At 52.0% G+C, this 21,412-nt stretch overlaps 2 protein-coding genes across 2 annotated transcripts in view; both read left to right on the forward strand.

Annotated features, from left to right (window-relative positions):
• Positions 1 to 623: 623 nt before the first annotated feature.
• TMEM222 (transmembrane protein 222) lies at positions 624 to 12,869 on the forward strand. The gene is made up of 6 exons (XM_008586306.1): positions 624 to 869; positions 7,139 to 7,223; positions 8,461 to 8,492; positions 10,264 to 10,360; positions 10,457 to 10,587; positions 11,810 to 12,869. The coding sequence occupies exons 1-6, from the start codon at positions 676 to 678 to the stop codon at positions 11,895 to 11,897; spliced, it is 627 nt and encodes a 208-aa protein (XP_008584528.1). The 5' UTR covers positions 624 to 675; the 3' UTR covers positions 11,898 to 12,869.
• Positions 12,870 to 17,182: 4,313 nt separating this feature from the next.
• SYTL1 (synaptotagmin-like 1) overlaps positions 17,183 to 21,412 on the forward strand; it is an 8,538-nt gene continuing 4,308 nt past the window's right edge. The window contains exons 1-5 of the mRNA XM_008586436.1: positions 17,183 to 17,226; positions 19,337 to 19,565; positions 20,608 to 20,756; positions 20,996 to 21,068; positions 21,156 to 21,201. Of these exons, the coding sequence (XP_008584658.1) occupies positions 19,375 to 19,565; positions 20,608 to 20,756; positions 20,996 to 21,068; positions 21,156 to 21,201 (459 nt within the window). The 5' untranslated portion in view covers positions 17,183 to 17,226; positions 19,337 to 19,374. The remainder of the gene's footprint in view (positions 17,227 to 19,336; positions 19,566 to 20,607; positions 20,757 to 20,995; positions 21,069 to 21,155; positions 21,202 to 21,412) is intronic.

A 21,412-nucleotide genomic window follows, 5' to 3' on the forward strand; every position in this document is an offset into this window, starting at 1 on the left:
TATCTTCATCTTCTGGCAAGTCTCCCCTACTGACACACTGACGCGCGCGCGCGCGCGAAGACTCAGCTCAAATATCTTATCTTCATCTTCTGGCAAGTCTCCCCTACTGACACACTGACACGCGCGCGCGCGCACACACACACACACACACACACACACACAGTTTGTCCTTCCTTGATATTACCACTACCTCGTGAGAGACCACAGTATGAAAAGGCCAAGGGAGATATAAAGACGGGTTTGAGTCGTGGCCTCTCATCTCTTGAGCCTCAGTTTCTCACTTGTAACATGGGGGGGAAGTACCTAAATTTGCATGCCTAGTCAGTTTATGGTAATTAGAAACAATGTATGTCAAGTGCTTGGCACCTAAGAAGTGCTCAATAAATAGCGACTGTACCACCCTTCTTAGGAGCCATCAGCGTACTGAATTACAGGTCTCCGTCGGTCTCCGGCGCTAGACTGCGAGCTGCCTGAGGGCGTCTCTCCCGCGGCCGCAAGGTGTAGGCGGCAAAGACTCGGGGCTGGTTGCTGCCCAGGGAGCGGGGCGAGGTTGGCCGGCCCCGAAGGGACGCGGCTCCAATTCCCGGGGGGAAGGCCAAGCGGGGCGGACCCCACCTCCGGGAAGTGACGCCACGGGGTCCGAGCAGGGGCCTGCCGGAGCACGGCGCGCGCAGGATGGCGGAAGCGGAAGGAAGTTCTCCGCTCCTGTTACCACCACCACCGCCCCCGCCCGGGATGGCGGAAGTGGAGGCGCCGACGGCGGCCGAGACGGACCTGAAACAGTACAACTGCTCCGGCGGCGTCGCCATGGACGTGGAGCGGAGCCGTTTCCCCTACTGCGTGGTGTGGACGCCCATCCCGGTGCTCACGTGAGTCTCCTCCGGTGTCCGCCCGGGGACAAGGAGGGTCCGGGGAGACCTGGAGTCCGCGCGGCGTCCTCGGGCAGGTCCGGGCCAGCCTTCGGCCCCGACGCGCAGCAAGCCCTTCCCTCGAGTCCGGCCCGCAAGCCTCACCCAGTCACCAGAACCCCGCCACCCGCGCGGTGCCACTTTCCGCTGACTGTTAGGACACAATCCCCGCCCTCTTTACACCTGGTCTAGTAGGGAAGAAAGTCGGTTGCAGCCTGGCTGGAAAGGTCTTGTGGCTGGGAGGCTCAGGAGCTGCGGGCGTACAGAAGAGGGACCCCTAACCCGGTCTGAGGAGACATCTTCATTCATTCACTGGTTTGTTCACTCACTGAGCAAATCCTTACTGATCGCTTACTCTACGCAATACATCCTGCTGAATCTGGAAGCAAGAGTGGGAGTTTGGTGGGGACCACACTGGCTCCTGGGATGTCAACATTGGAAGGGCCCCCAGAAATCTGGGAGTCCAACCCTTTGTCTCATACACCGTCTTAGTTGCAAAGCGGTCCCAGGCTGGCTGCCTTCCAGACCAGAGTTTTTCTAAAATATCAGCCTTTGTCAGGAGAGAAGCAGGTGCTCGGGTACTGTTTGCCGCCTTTCAGCGAGGAGCTCCCAGGTGGAGGGAGGTGGTTTGCCCTGCTGCTTTAGCCTTGACAGTTAATAACCACTCCTCATAGTCCTGGACAGTTTATCAAGCTCTTTCACACCCATTTTCTGTGAATTTCACAGCCATTTTCTAAGGGAGGAATTACTTTCTCAGATAATAAAGCTGAGCCTCTTGTAACATTGTGTCTTGATCAGGTTCACACCCCAATAAGCAAAGGTATTCAAAACTCAGTCTTCTGACTATAAGTTTCTTATCTTATCCCCTTTCACCTGATGGGGTAGATTTGTTCTCTCTATTGAAAACAACCAAATAGTGGCATGGAAAGGGGATTGGTTTTGGCCTTATATGTTGCTAATCCTAAAATGATCTTAATTTTTGTATTATGTTAAAATATGTGAATTGTTTTGTGTTTTCAAATGCTTTTATGCATTTGTTTAAGAGAACCTAAATCTGAGTCCTTTAAAAATAAAAATTTTAAGAAAGTGTGTTCATTAATTCATTCAGTGTTCTTTTAACACATTTGCTAAATGACTCCTATATGCCCAGATAGTTCCAGGTGATAAGAATATACAGTGGTGAATAAAGCATGTATGGTACTTGCTCTCTTAGAGTTTGTCATGGTGGAAGAAGATAGACAGTAAACAAGCAAACTAATAGAACTTCTGATAGTGATTAGTGCTATGAAGAAAATAAAATGTTAATGTGAAAGTAACTGGAAGGCTGACTGGTTAGCTCACTTAGTTAGAACATGGTGCTGATAACACCCAGGTCAAGGGTTCAGATCTCTGTACCAGCCAGCCTACCCCCACAAAAAGAAAGAAAGTAACTGGGAGGGATACTGAAAGAATGTGTTGGTTTTGCTAAAACCTCTCTTGTTATCTATCCTAGGATCTCTTTGGCCTTCGCGCATTCTCAAAAACACCATTTGTGGCTTAGTCCTCTGCTCTGCACCATGACCCCCAGTTGTCTGGCCACAAGCAGCTCACACCCAGTTCTATTCAGATGTATGTGCAAGTGTTTGTAAAACTAAGAAAAGACACCATGTCCCCAAAGGGCTCATGTTCCCTTCAGAGGACTCACTCTCCAGCAGACAGGTAGACTAACCATCATAGTGCATTGTGATGATTGCTGACAGAGAGTACAGAGCTAGGAATAGACGTGGCATGGGGAACTGTCATCTGTCTTTGAAGGGGGGAGCAGAGGAGGAAACTGAATCCAAAGATCTGTCTGCCCCCTCAGAGATGTTGATAATTCTTCAGGAAAAATCAGATAATGATTACTGCTACTAATACAAATAGCTAAGACTGGATACTTGCTCTGTTCTGTGCTCTATTCTAAACATTGTATGTTCACTGTCTCATTACATCAGTCTATGAAAATAGATACTGTCATTTCCGTGTGCGCGCGCGCGCACACACACACACACACACCCTTTGAGGGGGGGGCAGATGGCTGGTATGGGAATATCTTCCCCATTTTATAGATGAGGAAATAATGGCTTAGAAACCAGTGTGGGACTTTTCCCAAGGAGATAATCTACCTTCCCAGATACAGCTCCAGGGTCAATAACTCATTTATTCATTCAATAAATATTTATTGAGGACCTATTACATACTAGGTCCTGAGTAGATAGCAGTCCACAAAGCTGCTCTGGAGCTTGCCTTCATGGAGTTTCCAGACTGACAAACTAGTTTGAGGGTTTCTTCTCTGGAGCTTCGTAAGGCACAGGGCTCTGCTGTTTGCAACCACCAACACAACTGTGGTATGTGGAATACTGGCCAAACCCAGACATCCTCCCAACCAGATGACAAGAATTGGGGAGGGTGGGTTTCCTGATGAGATCAGGGTCTGAGAAGCCAGATGAGTTACTTTCTTTCCCATAATTCTGAGTGTCCATCCTGTGGCCGCTATGGATCTTCAGCAACTTATTCCGTGTCAGTTGTCAGTCAGATAGCAAGTGTTTATTGAATACTTCAGGATAACAACACTGAGCAGCTACCAAGTGCAAGGCGGTATTCTGAGCACTTTACAAGCATATCCTATTTAATCCTCACAATAGCCTCCCATTGAGGGAATGAGTAACGTGCCCAAAACAAAGTCAAGACTCAACACATCTAACATCGGAGCCAGACTCCACTCTTAAATGCAGGGCATTAATATTAGTCAACAAATATTTACTGAGTTTCTGTATGCTGGGCACTGCCCCAGGGGCTACTATAATACAAAATCCTTGCTCTCTGGGAGCCTACATTCTATTGGGGAGACACAGGCAGTCAACATGTATGTAACCAAGATAATTTCAGATAGTAGCAAAGACAGTACTAGGAAGTAAGTAAGCAGAAGAATGGGATCTGGGGTGCTTGGGGTTGTGGGTGGCTACTCTAGGAGGCATGGTTCAGGGAAGACTGCCAAAGCTGACAGTCAAGCTAAGGCCTAATTGATGAGAAGGAGCTAGTTGTGCAGACCTCTAGAGGCAGAGTGCTCCAGGCAGAGGAAAGGGCAAATGCAAAGAAAGAATGAGGTGGGAAGGGCCGGCCCATGGCTCACTCGGGAGAGTGTGGTGCTGATAACACCAAGGCCCCGGGTTCGGATCCTATATAGGGATGGCCGGTTTGCTCACTGGCTGAGCGTGGTGCTGACAACACCAAGCCAAGGGTTGAGATCCCCTTACCGGTCATCTTTATAAAAAAAAAAAAAAAAAAGAATGAGGTGGGAGGATTTGTCGAGTTTGAGGAAGCGCATCTATGTTCATCAAGGATATTGGCCTGTAGTTTTCTACACCAAGGCCACGGGTTCGGATCCTATATAGGGATGGCCGGTTTGCTCACTGGCTGAGCGTGGTGCTGACAACACCAAGCCAAGGGTTGAGATCCCCTTACCGGTCATCTTTATAAAAAAAAAAAAAAAAAAGAATGAGGTGGGAGGATTTGTCGAGTTTGAGGAAGCACTAGCCGGTAGTGTAGCTAGAGAGAGGAGTGAGATGAGCTTCAAGATCAGAGCCAAACTGTTAAGAAGGACTTGAAGTGTATTGTAAGTATAATAGGAAGCCATTAATGGATGCCAAGTAGAGGAATGATGGGATCTGAATTCTATTCCAAAAGACCTCTCCAGTCCTGCCATCCTCTCAAGTCCTCAGGCTGCAGACTTGGAAAACCTCTGTCCTGTTGGTCATAAAACACTGCCCAGTCTTCCTTTTAAAGATCTTTTGGGCTGGTTGCTTAGCTCAGTTGGTTAGTGTGGTGTTGTTAACACCAAGGTCAAGGGTTCTGTTTCCGGTACTGGCCAGCCACCCCAAAATTTTTTTTTAATTTTAAGAATAAAAAATAAAGATCAATCCCTTTGCTTCTTACCACCTCACTGCCGGTACTCTAGTCACGACCACCACCATCTCTTGCCCAGTATTACAGAGGCAGCCTCTGAACTGCCCTCCCTCCTTCCCTGCATGCCTCTACCCCTCCCATTCACCAGATACATGCAACGCTCTCCTGCTTTGGAGGTTTTTTCTCACCTGTGGATGTCCGGTCTTTTTCACAGGTCAAGGTTAAAAGTTGCCTCCTCTATGAAGTCTTTGCCAACTCTGCTGCAGCCCCACGTATTGCCTCCTTGAGCTGCATCTGTAGGTGTGACCTCCTAGCAGAGCTCTCCCTAGCAGAGCACTTGTGCTTGTACCCAGGCAGCCGTGAGACCAGGACCTGGCTGCTGGCCTTGTGAGGCCTTCTTAAGCTGGAGCAGTCTCTCCAGCACCCAGGCCCTGTAGGGTCATTGTTCTCAGACTACAGACAGATCTGGGGTTCCTGTGGATTGCATATTGGAGTCCATCTGAGTTTTGTTTATTTTATTTTATTATTTTTATTTATTTTTTTATTTTTTTCCTTTTTGTCTTTTTTTTTGTGACCGGCAACGGGATCGCAACCCTCGGTGTCACGCCCGCACCGCACTCAACCAGTGAGCGGACCAGTCACTATATGGGATCCGAACCCGCGGTGGGAGTGCTGCTGCGCTCCCAGCGCCGCACTCTCCTGAGTGCGCCACGGGCTCAGCCCCCTATTTTTTTTTTTTAATGGAACTTTTAGTTCCTGGAATACCCCATGCTTTTTTTGTCCTGATCTCTATCCTTGCATATACTATTTTTCCATCATTTCCTCAGGGAAGCTTTCTCTGAACTACCCCATCACCACAGATTGCCTTAAATGCCCCCCCTTTTTTTTAAGGTTTCTTATTGGGGTATAGTTTATATACCATAAGGAACACAAATCTTAAGTGTATAGCTCAATGAATTTTTGCATAGGTACACACTGTTGTAACCACCACTCAAAAAGAGATAGCATTTCCAGGACCCAAAGGACCCCCTTGCTCCCCCTCCCAATCAGCTGTACCGCAAAGATTATAATGTAAAGGTAACCCCTCTTTTTGGTCATAGATTAGTTTTGCCTTTTGAACTTCATATAAATGGCACACTACATTGTATGCTCTTGTGTAAGGTTGCTTTTTCTCAGCCTTATGTCTGTGAGTCTGTTTTGTGGGTAGTGGAAGTTTGTTCTTTTTCATTGTTATGTTCTATTTTGTTGTGTGACTGTACCAAAATTCACTTATTCATTTTACAGTTTTTGGACATTTGAATTATTTCTAGTTATTTTTTTGTCAACAATTGAGATATAGTTACATACAATAAAATGTACACATTTTAAGACTATAATAGTCCCCACTTATCCAAGACCCCAGTGGATGCCTGAAACCTCGGATTGTACAGAACCTTACACTATGTTTTTTTCTGTACAGACATACTGATGATAAAGTTTTATTTATAAATTAGGCAGAGTATGATATTAACAACAAAAATAATTAAATAGAACAATTATAACAATATATGGTAATAAAGGCTTTGTGAATGTGGTCTCTCTATCTCAACATATCTTAATATTTCAGACCACTATGGACCAGTTGACTGAAACCACTGAAAGCAAAACCATAGACAAGGGGGACTACTGTATAGTTCAGTGAGTTTTTTTTTTTGACCGGTAAGGAAATCTTAACCCTTGACTTGGTGTTGTCAGCGCCACGCTCACCCAGTGAGCAACCGGCCATCCCTATATAGGATCCGAATCTGTGGCCTTGGTGTTATCAGCACCGCACTCTCCTGAGTGAGCCACGGGCCGGCCCTAATTCAGTGAGTTTTGACAAATGTTATTTCTGGCTGTTTTGAATAAAGGTGCTGTGAACATTCTTCTACATGGCTTTGGAGGGCAGAGCCCTTGTTTCTGTTGGATGTATACTCGGAAGTGGAACTGCTGAGGCATAGAAAATAGTGCCAAATTGTTTTCCAAAATGGTAGAAACAATTTGTACTCTCACCAGCAGGAGATGAGTTCTGGTGGCTCTTCACCCTCACCTACATTTGGTGTTATTGTCCTTTGAGTTATAGCCATCTGGGGGTGCAGTGGGAGCCCACTGTGCTGCTGACTTGCAGTTGCCGCTCCCCTGCTTCTCCAGCACCTCAGGGCTGCCCAGATGGGAACTCTTCACAAATTATATTCACATGCCCCCACACTGGATGAAGTGTCCCCAGCATCTGTCTAACTGGCTGAAAGACCTAAGTTTTGTCCCTTCCTTGTCCTTTTTCCTTGCAGGTGGTTTTTCCCCATCATTGGCCACATGGGCATCTGCACATCCACAGGAGTCATTCGGGACTTCGCTGGCCCCTACTTTGTCTCGGTGAGTCCTCATTCTGCCCCCTTTTGGAGGTTCCAAGGCTTGAGTGGAAGTCTGGCCTATTTTGCCTGGCTTTTTGTTTCCCCAGGCCCAGGAGAATGCAGATGATACACAGTCCTGGCCCTCTGCACCTCACCAGTGTTTGATTCCTTTCCCCACTTCTCTTGTCTCCAGGACAGGCCAGGAGGGCAGTGTGGCCAGAAGGATTCTTAAGTAACTGACCCAGCCCTTTGCCCCATCCTTTGGGTACCAAGACATGGGTAGGGGTTAGAAGCAAAAGTGGAGAATCAGACCATCCAGGAACCATATCTCTGGACACTTTGAAGGTGGGAATTATGGTTGGGGGACAGAAGAGGCTGACATGGTTCCCTGGGTGTGGCCATGTAGAAGAGGGGGTGGGGCTTCTATAGTAAAACAGCTGTGTTCTCAAGTCTGTTGCCTGGGGGTGTGACCAAGACTGGTTCAGTGGGCTAGCTGCAGGTGAGCATCATTGCCCTGCCTGTTTCCAGGTATTAGAGGCTGGAATAAAGAGGTGTGGCGGCCCCAGCCTGTTTATGTTGACAGTTGTCATGATCATCTCAACACAACTAAGATCTATCACTTTGCACTGAAAAATACTTACACATCCATCACTTTCACTGTTATATGTGTGTATGATAATTTATCTTTGACCAACTCTGTCAGCAGGGTCTCCTGATCCTGAACCCAGAACCTGTCACTGTGTCTCATGGAGTGAGTCTAGGACTTCACTGCAATGTCTGCCTCATAGGAAGCCTCTCTAGGCTCAGCACTCCCATTCTGCTCTGAATATAGTCAGACTGACAGGCACAGAAATGGGCTCCATGTAGGCCACCATTGTTGGGTCAGGATGCTAGAGGGCTGGACTCATTTACACCATGAAGGAAACCACCTGCCCATGATCAAAGATCACAGAAGACTGACCAGAGAACTTGAAGAAGTAAAGCTCAGAAAGGGCGAGAGAATTTCCAAGGTGCCACACAGAGGGGCAGTGACAGCTGGAACCCCGAGTCTTTGGTCTCCCAATGAAGTGTTCTCTGCACTTCTGCCACATGCTACTAGCACTTCAGATACCATGCCAGCCCCAGAGCAGGGCTGTGCCCCGCTTCTGCCCACTTCTGACATACCCATTCTTAGTCACTGCACTTTGGCCACTCATCCAGATTTGTCATCTGGCCTGGATGTAGGTTCCCCACTGACCTTTGCTCTTGTTCCTCAACAGGAAGACAACATGGCCTTTGGAAAACCTGCCAAGTAAGTGATGAACACTCTTGTGACTGGTGCTAGGGCCAGATTCTTCCTGCAGGGAGCAGCAGCCAGGCCTGCTGGGGTACAACAGGAGCCAGCACCCTGAGGATGGGGTGTAGTGGGGAGGGATGGCCAAGGTCCACCAGGGCATAGTGGCCCTGTTCGGGGTACCTACTGCACGAGTCTCTAGCTAGGGCCTTTACCCATAGACCAGCAGGCCTTGCCTCATCTGTATAAGGCTGTGTTTTCCAACTTCATGGTAAGGGGAAGGGACTTGGTCAAGGTAATACAGTTAGGAAGTGGCAGAGCTTGGACCTACATTCATGTCTGTTTTCCCCTACAATCTGGACTCACTCTTCTGCCCTTCAGGAGTGAATAAACCATTGAAGGTATAAGGGAGGCATTGTTTGGGAGCTGTTGCAGGTTTGGTTTGGGATTTTTGGTCTTCATTTTTTCAGTCTTTGCAGGCCTGGTGACAATGTTGCAATCATCAATATTCTCAGAACAACATCGGGTGCCCTTTGCCCAAGGATGCACCAAGAGGGACAGGGGCTGAGGAGGAGCTAGTGTCCCACACAGCAGAGGTGGCCTGGAGTGGGGCTCCCTGAGCCCTGCTCTGACCTCCTCGGGCAGGTGGAAATTTGGTCCAGGAGTGTCTGGGCCAGGTGTTTGCTGCCAGCTGCTTTTCAAGGACAGTTTTAAGAGCACCCTTTTCCAGGCAGGAGCCCAGGAGCAGCCCCAGTCCTGGCCCTCTTGGTTTCTCACATCTCACATCTCTAGCCTCCTCTGCCAGGCCATTCCCTACCACAGCAGCCAGAGGGCGCTCTGACCTCCCAGCACTCCCTGGCTTGAGATCCACTGGGGCACTCCATTGCTTGGAATAGCAGTTCTCAACCATCTTGAGGTTTATGGGCTTTAGTTCCACCGCTTCTCACCCACGCACCCCAGCTAGATGTGTGAGGAGACTTGGAGAGAATGCTTGTTGCAGGGTAAACTCGATGTGACATTCAAGTCCCCACATGATGTGGCCCCTGCCTGCATCTCCAGCTTCACCTGCCAGCATTCCATCACCCTCTTTCTTCTGAATCCTCCAGTAGTGCTCAGTCACTTAATTTCTGGGACACGCTGCACAGTTTTATGCCTCTCACTTTATTCAAGCTGTATCCTCAGCCTAGAATGCCCACCTCCCTTCTCTTCCTTCAGACTGGCCTCAGGTGTCACCACTAGGAAGCCTTCTCACACATCCCGTCTTAGTCCAGTCAGGCTGCCATAGCAAAATACCATGGCCTGGGTGTTTTGTAAACAACAGAAATTTATTTCTCACAGTTCTGGAGCCTGATAAATCCAAGATCAAGATGCCAGTAGATTCTGTGTCTGGTGGAGTCCACAGCAGCTTCTCGCTGTGTCCTCCCATGATGGAAGGGATGAGGGGTCTCTCTTGGGCCTCTTTAATAAGGGCACTAATCCCATTTATGAGGGCTCCACCCTCATGACCTAATCACCTCCCAAAGGGCCCACCTCCTAATACCATCATCTTGGGGGTTAGGATTTCATCATATGAATTTGTGGGAGACCAGGCATTCAGACCATAGCACCCCCAACTGAGTTGGTTCTATATCCTCCCAGGATCCACCATAGCACTGGGCACCTCACCCAGTTGTCTGCTACGTGACTCCTACCCTGCATCTGGCTCACACCCACAGCTGCAGAGATCATTCATAGAGCTGAGGGGCCACAAGGAGCTGAGCCAGTGTGCAGACCCCCTCTCTCCCCTCAGGTACTGGAAGTTGGACCCTGCTCAGGTATACACTAGCGGCCCCAATGCATGGGACACGGCTGTGCATGACGCCTCTGAGGAGTACAAGCACCGGATGGTAGGTGGCCCGGAACAGGGCTGCACTCCTGAAGTGGGGACCAGAGTGGAAGGTTCCCTGTAACCCGTCCTGACCCAACCCTTCCTGTTCCTCCAGCACAATCTCTGCTGTGACAACTGCCACTCGCATGTGGCATTGGCTTTGAACCTGATGCGCTACAACAATAGCACCAACTGGAATATGGTGACGCTCTGCTTCTTCTGCCTGCTGTATGGGAAGTACGTCAGGTAAGCTGCTCTCCTACCTACCCACCTGCCCATTCCCCTGCAGCTGCTCTCCCAAGGGTCCCAGAAGGCCATTTCTGGAGTCCTTCAGTCAGCAGGGACAGGTGGAGCTGTGAAGGTTCTAGAATGACTAGCTGAGTTTCTAGTGGAGAGGGAGGTGGCTGTGCTGAAGAAGCCCAGCTCGGCAACTTGCTCACAATGAGACCTTGGGTAACTGCTTTGGCCTCTCTAAGCTGCAGCTGTCCTTGGTAAAATGGGGGTGATGATTCTGGCTCCTCGGGGAGGCTGTGAGTCTACAGAGCCCTGTGCTCAGAGAAAGGGAACAGATAGATCCTCACAGGATAGTGTGTGACCACCCCACAGGGTCCCTTCCCAAGCATCCCTTGTCAGAGGCAGGGTTCTGGGTAGATCGGCCCCAGTGGTGACCCAGGAGAAACTTTGAAGCCACAGCCTCATTCATGACTTGTGAGGTCGAAGGCATTTGTCCCAATTCAGATGTAAAAAGAGCTCAGACAGGTTGAGTGAGTCGCCCATGGTCCCACAGCATGGCCACAGCAGAGCCCAGACTTGGGAGCCAGCACATACCTAGCAGGTGTGGCCGCCTCTCTCCAAGCTTTCCTCTTAGCTGTGCTCATCATTAGGAACTTTAGAAAAGGAAACTCTCAGGTATTTTTTATGTCCCAGAAGGCTTTTAGAGGTCCCCTGAGAAGAATAGAACTGGTCACACAGATACTGAGACAGAGGCAGGGTTGACTCCCCTGCACTCCTTGGCTCCAGCCACCACACTGTGCTAACTCTTGCCAACCACACCCTCCTAGTGGGCCCCATTTCGAGGGTCGTGGGCAGAGAGCACTCATGGCTTCTACACCCAAACTGAAGTTCCTGGTCCTCTTGCTGGAGAACTCCCCAGAGATGGGTGATTATGGAGGGATCCAGCAAGGCCCAGAGAAGGCGAGCATATCTCCCATAGCCAACCAGCGAGGTGTCAGTAGATCTCCCCCACGAGCCTGGAACAGCCCCTGCCTGGGACTGTAGTTAGTGCTCCTCCATGGTGGGCACCAGGCCTGGCCCAGTCCCCTGGTTGACCAAGTTTGGGGGTGGGGGAGTGGTTCCAGGGGTTTCCTTAGGAGTGGCAGCACTGCCAGGGTCTGTGGATGGATGGGGCTCTGAGCCACATGCCTGCTCCCAACCCTGGCCCCTGTGCACTGCTTTCCCTCTCCATCAGCGTCGGGGCCTTCATGAAGACCTGGCTGCCCTTTGTTCTCCTCCTCGGCCTCATCCTGACCGTCAGCCTGGTCTTCAACCTCCGGTGATGACTGCCCACTAGCCCCGCACCCACCAGGTTCCTGAGGAGCAGCCGCCACCCCTTTTGGTTCTAGATTTTTTCTCCTCACCCTGAAAGGCAGGGTTGGGCCTGCTGTTTTGGACCCAGGGGTCTGGGCTGAGGATGAGCATAGGGTGGGGATGTTTGCTCATTGTGTCTCAGTGGCCACTCAGACGCTCCCTGTCCCCTCCCTGGGCTTGTGACTCCTGCCCTTGAGGTACCATCTTTGTTCATTTGTTGGAAAGGCCTTAGTTTCCCTCTGTAGAGCTTCTCCTGCTACTACCTGCTGGGCTTTTGCCTCAGCCCAGTGCCCTATGCGGGGAGGGGAGAACGTTTGGATCCATCAGACAAGACAGTACCTGAACCAGAGCTGGATGAGGAGCCTGTGCTTCTGCTGTTAGCTCTGGTACCAGGGTGGGGTGGGGTACACTAAGAAGTCTCTAAGCTAAGCTGCCCCAGGGCCTTCACCACAGGCCTCTAGAATAGCCCAGAGGGGCCGGGTGGGCCCCTCCTTCAGGTGTCTGCAGAAGCTGCACTAGGGGTGATTTGTGCCCCATCTCATGCCCTCCAGTCCATGCACACCCCACTTCCCCCTCTCTGAGGGCCTCTCAGCACTTGAGCCCATCTCCCCCTGCAGTTTGGGGCCTGGCTGGGGAGGTGAGTGGAGCTGACGTGTGCTGGAGTGAGCCCCTGTAGACCAGAGCAATGTGAACACTTGGCCCTCGCCCCAGGTATGGGCCTCGTGCTGGTGATGGTACCTCTTGGGTTCAAACTATGGGTGGCCTGTCAGAGCAGCCAGGCCATCAGGAGCTGGAGGGGAGCTGTTTCCTCCCACCTGACTACAGCTCCCCCTTTTCTTCATATTGTGAAAGAGGGCCCCATGCTGTCCACCTTACCCCCTCCTCCATGGATTCCTGTGGGAGGGACTCCCTGGACAGGACAATAAAGACTTTTGACTCCAGAGGGTGCCCTGTCATTGTTTTCTCTCTCTCTGTGGCCCCCTCATCTTCTTGTTGTTCTTGGGTTTCTCTGCCCTTGGCAAGGTGTCTGGTTGCCAGCGCCATGGCTGAGTTCGCGTCCAGTGCCTGGGGCTTCCAGGGACTCAGCATCCCTCAGAGGTGCCCTGCCCCTGTGCCCAGGCTGTGGGAATTCCCGCCATCCCATATCCACCATTCCAAAGCTTCCTCCTTTAAGCTAGTGAGCGCCTATTGAATGAATGGTGGTCTTTAGCTCTCTCCCTTATTCCCTGGTGGGAAGCACTTGGAGTAGGGTCAGGGTTGGGGCTGAGCAGGACTTCCACTGGGCAGAACAGAGCCCTGGACCTATTCTGTCTCCCAGGGAGGCACTGTTTAAAATAAGCCAATTGAACTGCCTGGTCCCTGACCCACCTTGCCCATCAGTTATGTTGCCAAGGTCTACATGCTGACCCCCAGAATCGTGTCACTCCCTCCCTATGGTGCCTCCACTTCTCCATGGCCATCAAGGCCCTCCAGGTTCCTCACACTCCACACACCTCGCTCTCCAGCACTCGCCAGGCTCTGGTCCTTTGATTTCCACCTGTTGAAATCATGGCCTGGCCTCCCAAGGCCCAGCTTAAAAGCTACTTCCTCTGTGAAGTCTTTCCCAATCCTGCCCATGTGTCACTACAGTTGAACCAGCCAAAGATTTGGTCTCTGGATCCTGAGGGCCCTTGGTGCTCACCCTAAGGGTGGCCTTAAGACAGGCTCTTGCTACTGGCCATCAGGTCCCTGGTTCGCTGTCTGCCAGTTGATCTCAGACCCAGCTGTGCTGTGGCTTCCAAGCCTGGGACTTTTCCAGGGCAAGGCAGAGGTACCCCTCCCCTCTTCAGAGAAATTCCACTTTCAGAAACCTGTTCTGCATATTGGGGTCTACTTGAGAGTTGGTTGGGGGGAAAAGTTCCACTACTGAGGACAACTACAGCAGAATAGGTAGAAAAAAGTCTTAACACCTGCCCCAGCAGAACCTAACAGTTCCCTTGGGGAGATGGGACATAAACAGGTGCCATAAGAATCACTGACAATTACTGAGTGCTTACAATGTGCTAGACCTTGTAATAAAGTACTGTATTATTTATCCCTACAGCAGTCCCAGAAGGTAGGTTCTGTCATCCCATCTGACAGATGAAGAAACAGAGAAGTCAAGTCATTTGCTCAAGGTCACAGAGATAGAGTGGAACCATGGTTCAAACCCAGCAGCCTGGCTCCAGAGCCCAACTTGAACCACCCTGCGGGATGGCCCTCCTGGAGCACAAGGCATGAAAGAGGGGAGGGGCTGTTTCTCCAAAGAACATGGGTGCTGTGACTAAAGAAAAGGGAGAACGGATGCTGGAGGTGAGAGGGAAGCACTCCTTCCAGCAGTCCTGTTAGATGGCTGCTGTTGTCCTTGTTTTATAAAGGGAGAGAGTGAGGCTTACAGAGGTTGCCACCGATGCAAGGCCACAGGGGGACCCCGTGGCAGAGCCAGAAGTTCAACCCAGCTCTGCTGGCCTCGAGGGTCCTGCCTCCTAACTGTAGGGCATCGCCTAGAGACTGGCTGCCATGCAGGGACACTGAACTCTGGAGGTGGACGCAGCCAGTCCTCTGTCAGTGCAAGTCTAAGGGAGGCTGGACTGGTTTGGGGTAGATTTGTTAATGGGCCAGAAGGTTACCCTGGCTGACGGCTGGCACCTGAGGAATGACAAACGAAAGTGCTGTGCAGCGAAGGGCTGGAAGGAACAGGTGTGACAGCGAGCAGACTGCAGAAGAGGAAGCCTGACTGGGAGGCTGAGCAGGGACTGAGACCTGGGCAGTGGGAGGGCAGGTGGAGATGGGATGCCTATGGAAAGCATCTGGGGCTAAGAGTGGGCAGCACCTGGTGACAGGAAGAAGCAGGAAGCAGCAGGAGGTCTGGGGCCAGCACATGGGGAACTTGGACATAAGAGAAGGTTTCAGTAGGGAAGGGTAGATGAATTGAGGTTGAAATAAGAGCAGGAGAATTGGCTGGAAACAGCGTCAAGGGGAGTCACAGCTATAGGACAGGAGATCAGAGAGAGAAAGGGAAATTTAGAAGCCTGAAGACCAGACAATGAAGTTTGAGGCCTTCCAGGGGTGAGGGCTGCTCAGAGGAGGGGTGGGGTGCCTAGAGAAACATGCTTTGCGGGGAGCTAGGACCAGGTTGGCGGGAAGGAGTGCAGGTGCTGTTGGCCACTCTCCTTTATTGGGAGCCTTAATGGAGCATCACAGTAACCGCTCCCATGGTGGACTCTCAATGGATACTGCATTGAGATGTACATGCATGTGTCTATTTATTAATTGTCTGCAGGGATCTCATTTTTGTTTGTTTTTTGGTGGCTGGCTGCTATGGGGATCTGAACCCTTGACCTTGGTGTTACACCATGCTCTAACCAACTGAGCTAACCGGCCAGCCCATGGAATCTCATTAAATTGTAGTGAAAACCCTCTGAGGAGGGATTATTACCCCCATATCATAAATGAGGAAAAAGAGACTCAGAAAGTAAGACTGACTTGCAAGAAATAAACAGGGAAGGCTGGCCCTTGAGCTGGGGGTAGAGGAGGAACCCCTCAGTCTCTCAGAGCAGTAGGAACCTCTGGGAGCCGGTTGCGATGAGGGAGAGGATGAGTGGCCTCGTGCAGAACCCACCCCCTGCCCCACCTCTCTCGGGGCAGCCGTAATCTTTAAACCAGGACTCCAGGTGTGGGGGTGGGGGGCAGGGGCGGGGCAGGCAGTGTGGAATGAAGTAGACTTGCAGAGAGTCAGAAAGCCTTGCCTCTCTCGGGGCAGCCGTAATCTTTAAACCAGGACTCCAGGTGTGGGGGTGGGGGGCAGGGGCAGGGCAGGCAGTGTGGAATGAAGTAGACTTGCAGAGAGTCAGAAAGCCTTGCCATGGCTCTTGTGCCCAAGACCACCATGAAGGCAGCCTCAGAGGCTCATGTCCTCAAGCCACTGCAATCTAGGGCCCAAACCTTCTGTTCTCAGGGTGGGCAGAATCTGGGTGCAGAATAGGGTGCTCAGAGGGGCTCCCCGTAGACAGAGGGTGTGGGACCCTCATCTTGGCACAGGCCTCCTCTAACAGATGCAGCCCAGGGTGGCAGAGAGGACAGAGAGAGCTGCTCTGCTCTGACCAGAACTACCCCAGAGGTGTATGTGGACATGGAGGGGCAGTGATTGCTGAAATGGCCATGAGCACTAGACTGTGTTGGGGAGGGGACACCTGGCACCTACTACAAGGGGTTTTTTAAAAAGTTCATGGAATGGGCCGGCCTGTGGCTCACTCGGGAGAGTGCGGTGCTGATAACACCAAGGCCCCGGGTTCGGATCCCATATAGGGATGGCCGGTTTGCTCACTGGCTGAGCGTGGTGCTGACAACACCAAGTCAAGGGTTAAGATCCCCTTACCGGTCATCTTTTAAAAAAAAAAAAAAAGTTCATGGAAAGGTTCATATTCTCATGAGCATCACATATTTATTGCACATGAATATTGATGTTCAACTCTGTACCCCACAGATAAGTACAATCAACTTTGTTACAATAAGATAAATAAATAAGAAAGGTTTGTATTCTGTTTTAATTCTATCTTGCCATGAACTTTTTTTTTTTGGTGGCTGGCCAGTATGGAGATCTGACCCTTGACCTTAGTATTATAACACCACGTTCTAAACGAGTGAGCTAACTGGCCAGCCCTTCTGTGAACTTTTTGAAGTACCCTCATATATGCCAGCTCTACCAGGCACTTTCACAGGCTCCTTGAGCTCTGTTATCCACAGTTTGCATAGGAGGAAATTGCAGCTCAGAGACATTGAGACCTCCTCAAGATCACACAGTGGCAGAGCATGGACTGTCTCTGCTCAGGGTTGTCTAACTGCAAGTCTGCAATCCTTTCATTACTCTGGTTCTTAGAAAGAAAGATTTCTGCTTTCAAAGCAAGTTCCTTTCAACTCCTCGTGGACAGAGTGGGGCTACTACCCATTCTACAGATGGGGCAGCCAAGGCTCTGGAGGTTGGGGCCTGCTCGAGTTACAGAGTGCATGTGCAGTGGAGCTGGAGCCAAGCCCCAGGCCTCTCGGGCCCACTGGGGCCCACCAAATTGGCTCTGGGATCTCTGGAGTCCAGGCCCGGTTTTGCATCAGGCCCTGCTGAGGTGTTTCCTCCTCCTCCTCTGTGGTGGGGCAGCTGCTGGGCGGCTGGGCTGCTGGTTGAGTCAGCCTTAGTCCCTCACTGCTCTTCTGGTCGTTGAAATTCAGGTGCCAGGGGATCTGGAGTCACCTACGAAGGTGTCCTCTGATACTGAACCCCTACAGGTAACATATCTTGGTGATGGGGTCCCCTACCAGTTTCCCGGAGGGGCGGGCACTGCCACCTGTTATACTGAGCACAGACCTTGGGATGAGGGAAGCAGGAGCATTTGTGGGACTGGAAGAGCCAGACAGATGGGCAGACCTTTATATTGACCAGTGGGTCTGTCCCACAGTGTTGAAATAGAGCAGGAAGGACCAGACACTTGTTTCCATCTCTGGAGGGAGAGGGGACTGCGGGGAGGGGGTACTGCTGGGGAGGCTGGGCTCAGATAGCCACGGCCCAGCCCAGGCAGACCTGCAGGACAGGGTAGACTCAGTTCTGCTGACTGTCCCCCTACTTCCATGCTCGGACACATACACCTGGTGGCCCTTGGGGCACTAGAGTACACACCACCACACACAGCCCAGTCACACATACAGTATAGGAGGAAATGCACACACCCACACAGTGCTGTGACCCAGAAAGTCACTGAACACACCACACGGGCGATATAGTTACCCATGCGGCATCACACTGCAGCATGACACACAGACGCACACACAGTGAGACTATATTCACACACAAACGATACAGGCTCAGAGACCCCATGTAGGCAGACATGCCCACCATCCCCAGACTCACACGGCCCCACAACATAACACAGAGATGGAAACGGGCTCACACACCATGCCACAGGAGAGCACAAAACTATGTTTGCAACACCCAGCACCTGGGCATAGCAGAAGCTCAGGAAAACTGTTCATGTAGAGTCCACAGGCATTTACACAGCGTTATACATGATACAGTATGCAGAAACGCCAGCCTCCTCACAGCGAGGGACGGCTAGGAGACAGGGCTCGTTTGGGCTTGGACACTGACTCAGCTGGGAGGGGACAGAGTGTAGGAGGCAGTGGGCACAAGCCAGGACCTGCCTGCTGAGCCGCCCTCTTCCCACCTCAGCCCCCGCCTGGAGCCCTGGAAGGGGCGGGGAGAAGAGGAAAGACCGCCCAGTGGGCTCAGGCCACGGCCACGGCCGAGTCATGGGCCCCATGCCACGTCCACATGCCCCTCAGGGCTGGGCAAATGTTTTCCTTCCGGATCACTGTGGCACCTGGGCACAAGCAGCTTCGCCAGCCTAGGCCTCACCATTGGGACCCCAGCCAGGTCTTGGGTTGGAGGGTTGGGGGAGCTGTGTGGCCAGAGCAAAAGAGCTCAGGGGCTCTGGGCAAGAGGGCAAGGCTGGCAGCGGAGGCATCCCTGGGCTGGAGGCCTCAATGGGAGTGGGTGCGGTAGTTACCTCGGGGGAGGAAGTTGGGGGTGTGGGCTGGGGAGGAGGTTGCCTCAGACAGGAAGGCCAAATGGGCCAGGGCAGGGTGGAGGTGAAGGGTGAAGGGAAGGGACCCAGGGTGGGAGGTTCCAGGGCGGGGGGGGGTGAGCAGATGTGTGTGTTTGTGTATCTGGGTGGGTTTTTGTGTGTGTGCATTCTCATGTGTGTGCAGGTGTCTTTCTGCATTGAGTTAATCAAACTTTTAACAACCACCCGTTGTGTGTAAAGTACTGGCTTTGAGGGTGATGCCCTGTCCCTACCCTCAAGGAGCTCACACCCAGTTAGGCAAAATGCGTGTGCAAAAGTCTGTGCAACTTGTGTGTATCTAGTGATGTATGTGTCCCAGACTTATTCCTGGATAGGTAAACCTATGTGAGTGGGTCCCTGTCTCCCTTAGTGTGCACAAGCTGCGTGAAGGTTGAAGGGTGTGCATGCCCGTGCCTATGTCTGCATAGGTCCTGTCGTGGGGAGTGGGTATGCGTGTGCCAGTGTGCACGTGTGACCATGGGTATTTGTCCTACATGGATCAGTGTGTGCACGTGTGCCATCTCTGAGGTTCTCTGTGTGTCCCTATCTCAGGGTGTGTGTGTTCGTGTCTGTACACTTCTTCAGGTGTGTCCTGAGTGTGTTCATGGGCCAATGTATGCATGTGTCATGAGTGCATCTCACCCCACCTTGATCTCAGCCTTCCAAGAGTTGTACCCTACCCACCTCCTGGGCATATGTTTCAGGAGAAAAGGGCAGTTGGCTTCAGGATGTGCCGTGTATTTGGGCAGGGCTTGACCTGACACTTGGTCTGTCACCAGGAAGCCACGTGTGCCCCGCTGGGGCACAGCCCCAGCTGATGCCCCAGAGAGGCCATCCATCTCAAGAGGGGCTTTGGGCCCAGCCCTCCCTCCTCATGGCACATGGACCAGAGCCTGAGGCCGATGGACTGTTGGACCTCAGTTTCCTGACAGAGGAGGAGCAGAAGGCCATTGATGATGTCCTCAAACGAGACGCCCACCTGCGCCAGCTGGAGGAGGGGCGGGTCAGGTGAGGCAGGGAAGACCCTCTCCAAGGCAGCCCAGGAGGAAGGGGCCTCAAGCACTGGGAGGCTTGAGTGCTCCCCCCCACCAGCATGCTGCCTGGCAGGTATCTGGGGAGTTCTTGGTTTCGCCCTTTGTTTCCCTCTGCCCTTGGCCAGCTCAGAGCTCATCATCTCTCCTAGGGTGGCTGCACCAGCTCCCTCACCAGCATCCCTACCTCCAGGCTTGCCCCCTCTGGCCCAACTGCCCTGGCTACAGCTGGCTCTCCCTGGATCCGTCCTTAACATCCCTGCTGAAACCTCCCCTTGCTCCTCAACACCTAGTGTCAAGGGCAAGCTCCTAAATATGGTCCACAAGGCCTCCCGGATCAGTCCCTGCCAGCCTCCCCCATCCCATCTTTCACCATAACCCTTACTTGGACATACATACATGAAGTGTCCACTACAGCTACTGGTGGGAAATCCTTGGTTCCTGAACACACCTTTCACTTCCAAGCCGAGACTGTTTCTTCTTCCTGGAAGAGCACAGTGGTAGAGGAGCGTGGGGGTTACAAGTAGTGTTTGGGAACAGACACTTCCTAGCTGTGAAACCTTGGGCAACCTACCTGATCTCTCTGAGCACCACTCTCATCTGTAAAATGGGGCTAAGGAGTCCTACCTCACAGAATTCAGAGGGATTATGCAAGTATAGCCCACAGTAATCACCTAGTGGATAATAATTATCTTCTCTATGTGGCAAATTCCAATTTGTCCTTTAAGAAGCAATTCAAATGTCACCTCCTCTGGGAAGCCCTCCTGGATTCCCATGGTCAGAGCTGGCCCTTCTTACATCCTTCACAGTATCTACCCCACTATAATGTACATGTCTCTTCTGGACTTGGTCTCCTGTTCTGGACTTGGTCTCCCCAGCAACCTGAGCTCCTCCAGAGCAGGGATCAAGTATGATTTGCTGTTGGGTCCCTGGTCTCTGGTCCAGAGCATGGTCCAAAGTGGGTAACAGGGATGTTGGTTGGGAGAGTAGTGACAGCCACGCCCTCCCCTATCCTCCAGCAAGCTCCGGGCCTCGCTGGCAGACCCTGAGCAGCTGAAGATCCTGACAGGGGACTGGTTCCAGGAAGCACGTTCCCGACGGCACCACCCTGCCCGCTTTGGCTCTGACCTTGTCCGAGCCTCTATCCGCAGAAAGAAGAGTTCCAGGGGTGAGAGGAGATCCCCGGGGCAGGGCAAGCCTTGTGCAGTGCAGGGCGCTGGCTGTATGTGGACAGGGAGAGAGGGCCCTTGGGCTCCCGCCTGGCTGCCCCCACTACTGTGTCTTTGGGTGGGCACTGCCTTCTCCGTGGGCTATGGGAGGTGGGTGGGCATCTCTAAAGGCCTGTCCCATGAGTGACAGCCAGACTTCCTGAGAATGAGGCTCACAGAACTTCTCTCCTGGGCCCAGGAGACCAGGCTCTGGGCAGTGATGGGGAGGCTGAGGCTGCTGGGAAAGAGAATGAAGAGGAACCAGAGCCCAGGTGAGGAGGCGGTGCAGGGAGAGGGGAGAAGGTCCCTACCTGTCACCTGGGTCCCTTCCCCTGAAAACAACCTCTCCTTACTCCTAGGTTCTCCATAGGTGAGGCCCCTCAAGAGAGGCTCAGTGAGACTGAGGTAACAAATGAGGGAGTTAAAAAATGAGTTCACGGTGCCTCTGGGGTGGAGGCGGACTGTGTTGGGGAAGGGCCCCAGCCTGGGAATCAGGAGACCTGGACACACCCCTCCCTTGGTCTGGGCCTCAGCATCCCCCTTGGTCAAAATAGTGAACTGGGTGGGAGAGGTGGAGGACTCTATTGGCCACCCACCCCCACCCCCCACCCCCCCC

Source organism: Galeopterus variegatus, unplaced genomic scaffold, assembly GCF_000696425.1.
Source record: "Galeopterus variegatus unplaced genomic scaffold, G_variegatus-3.0.2 Scaffold109, whole genome shotgun sequence".
NCBI classification, from domain to species: domain Eukaryota; kingdom Metazoa; phylum Chordata; class Mammalia; order Dermoptera; family Cynocephalidae; genus Galeopterus; species Galeopterus variegatus.